This window comes from Ostrea edulis, chromosome 1, assembly GCF_947568905.1.
Source record: "Ostrea edulis chromosome 1, xbOstEdul1.1, whole genome shotgun sequence".
NCBI lineage: Eukaryota > Metazoa > Mollusca > Bivalvia > Ostreida > Ostreidae > Ostrea > Ostrea edulis.
In genome coordinates, this window is record NC_079164.1 from 65,582,001 (window position 1) to 65,585,041 (window position 3,041).

Here is a 3,041-nt window from a genome sequence, read left to right on the forward strand (position 1 = left end):
TACCAATCTGTTATAGTTTTTTTTTTTTTTTATTATTATTTTTTTTTTTTTTTTTTTTTAGAAATTTGCAGTTCATGAATTACGAAATCTTGAGCACATTTATAAACCCAAAAATATGTGATAAAAATGATTTTTTCCAATGTTAAATTGTGATTTTCAAACCAAGATGACTTTCTAATCGATACTTACCTGTTGCAATCTCCAAACGTGCCTATCGCTATACTGCAAGACGAGTCTTTTCGCAGTCCAAATACTCCAAAACCACACGATTTGCAAATAGTCACGAAGATTCAGAATAAGACCTACTTGTATCATACAATGAATTATGCTCTCCAAAGAATCGCATATTTTCACAAGATCTTTAAGTTTCATTCACATATTTGTTGACATTGAACACATGTTGAACTGTCAAAGTCGTAAATATTCGCTTTGCGCAGAATCGGCGCGTGCGAAATTAACAACGGGTGCCATTTTGAAGAATGATGTAAATTTCATTGTTTATTGATCGTATTTAAAATTCCAATTAAAAACTATCGTTTAAAACGAAGTTTTTAACATGAAAAACTGTCAAGGAATTCAAATGTTTGGTCAAAACCCTGAAAAAAAACGCTTATTTTTTAAATTTGACAATCGCTAACGTGACTGCATATTGTAAAAAAGACGCCATCGGCGTACTAGGCTATAGTTTAGCACGGTCTTTTGGGGGACTGGCAAAGTAAATTCGTTCCCAAATTCCTTCCATGTGTCAACATCACTCGATGTATAGTCATGACGTTATCAGCTTACTTTCATATTGATTAGACAGAAATTACACGACAGCAGTATACCATTTTGAATTTCTTTAGATCTTAGTAGCTGCGTGGTTTATTTTATGCATAACTAAAACTTACATAAAAGATAAAATCGGAATATAATATATACAACAGGGGATGCTTACTCCTCCTAGGCACCTGATCCCACCTCTGGTGTGTCCAGGGGTCCGTGTTTGCCCAACTATCTATTTTGTATTGCTTGTAGAAGTTATGAGATTGATCACTGTTCGTTATCTTCACCTTGCATATACTTAGTTATATACTTATTTTGTGTGTTGGTGTTTATCACAGAGTAATGATATGCGTCTAGTGCGGTAAAGATCAAACGCCTATAGATCCTTACTGCCGCTGGCTAGCCTACTTGTAGGTGAAAGGGAAAGTAGCGAAAGCAGAAATCTCGCCCCGCCAGTACATAGCCTCTACATTACTTAGACTCCTTCAAACGCCTCCTCAGGGCAACACACGGAAACTTGGGTCTAGCACTCAAGGCTAACATGAAGGGGATCTCGGAGTAGTAAGGACCCTAGAGGTGCAGAGTGTAGGCCCACCGGCGCGTGGACATGCCCTGGCTCTCACCAACCTTGCCCCATCTATGGGTCAAATAGTTCCACTGCCTTGTGGATGGCTTTGGCAAGTCAAAGGCTATGGAAGAAAATCCAGAAAGAAAATCCGTGTAGATGAACACGAAAGCAAGGGAAAGCAATCATCTAAGGGAAGGACAACTCCAACAGAAAACCACTGGTCCTCCGAGTTCAGGGGGTTATGCTTAGGGCCAGCAACCCTAACATGTTAAACAACAGACGCTACAGAAACCTTAACCAGAGAACAAAATGATGGAAGAAGGATTGACACCATTCAGGACACTGGAAGTATGACGGGTGAATCATGCATCCCGATATGAGATGTCCTTCGACCGAAAATAACCCGTAGAGTGGGCTGCTGGAACGTGCGGACCCTCTACCAAACAGGAAAACTAGCACAAGTGGTGAGAGAAATGGAGTATTACAAGATCGAGCTCCTTGGAGTTAGTGAAGCCAGATGGACAGGTAGTGGATCAAAACAACTAGTATCAGGACATCAGATACTCTACTCTGGAAGAACCGACGACCATCATAGCAAAGGAGTAGCCATTATTACAACAAAGCAGGTCCACAGAAGTCTTTTAGAATGGAAACCTGTGAGTGAGCGAATAATAACAGCAAAGTACAACTCAGCCTTCGCCAAATTGACTGCTGTGGTTTGCTATGCGCCAACAGATGATGCAGAAGATGAAGAGAAAATATCTGTCTATGACAGCCTACAAAAGGTAGTAGACGACACACCATCTCATGATGTTCTGCTTATCCTTGGAGACTTAAATGCTAAAGTTGGAAAATGCAACCAAGGTAAAGAAACCATCATGGGCCAGCAAGGAATAGGAGAATGTAACAACAACGGAGAGAGACTATGCACTTTCTGCCAAGAAAACGACCTAGTAATTGGTGGAACTATATTCATGCACAAAGACATCCATAAGACAACATGGAACTCACCAGATGGTCATTCAAAGAACCAAATTGACCATATTATCATCAACAAGAGATGGAGAAGTAGTCTTCTCGATGTGGTTGCAAAACAAGGGGCTGATGTGGGAAGTGACCACTCTTTAGTACTGGCAAAAATCAAGTTAAAACTGAGAAAATCAAGGAAAAAAGATCAAAGACCACCTCCAATCAACATCCAAAAATTCAAAAGATACAAAAACCCTGAGATCTTTTCAATTAAAAATTCAAAACAAGTTTTCAACACTCATGGAACATCCTGATGAAATCGATATGGAAACTTTTAACAAAGTATTAATAGAAAATAGTCAACAAATACTTGGCCCAAAGAGAAAGAAAAAAGAAGAATGGATTTCAGATAAAACATGGAAAATAGTAGAAGAACGAAAAGAGAAGAAAAGTAAAATCTTATCCACAAAATCCAAGAGGCAAAAGGACCAACTCCAGGCAGAATATCGGGCTATTGACAGGGAAGTAAAGAGGAGTGCAAGAGCTGACAGAAAGGCATACACTTAAAAGCTAGCTTATGAGACAGAACAAGCAGCTTCTAAACAAGACATGCAGACCCTCTATCGAATTACAAAAACATTAGCAGGCAAATTTCAGTCATCAGAGCTACCAATTAAAGACAAACAGGGAAATGTACTATCAAAAGAAGAAGACATACTGAAACGCTGGAAGGAACATT

The 3,041-nt window shown here is 39.1% G+C and overlaps 1 protein-coding gene across 1 annotated transcript; it reads left to right on the top strand.

Annotated features, from left to right (window-relative positions):
* The first annotated feature begins 1,806 nt into the window (after window positions 1–1,806).
* Window positions 1,807–2,616, top strand: LOC130048041 (craniofacial development protein 2-like). Its single transcript, XM_056144037.1, has one exon. It carries the CDS (start codon window positions 1,807–1,809, stop codon window positions 2,614–2,616), a length of 810 nt encoding a protein of 269 aa, XP_056000012.1.
* The last annotated feature ends 425 nt before the right edge of the window (window positions 2,617–3,041 follow it).

Coding starts and splice junctions, on each gene's coding strand:
- LOC130048041 (XM_056144037.1), top strand. CDS start 1,807: ATGGAGTATTACAAGATCGAGCTCCTTGGAGTTAGTGAAGCCAGATGG.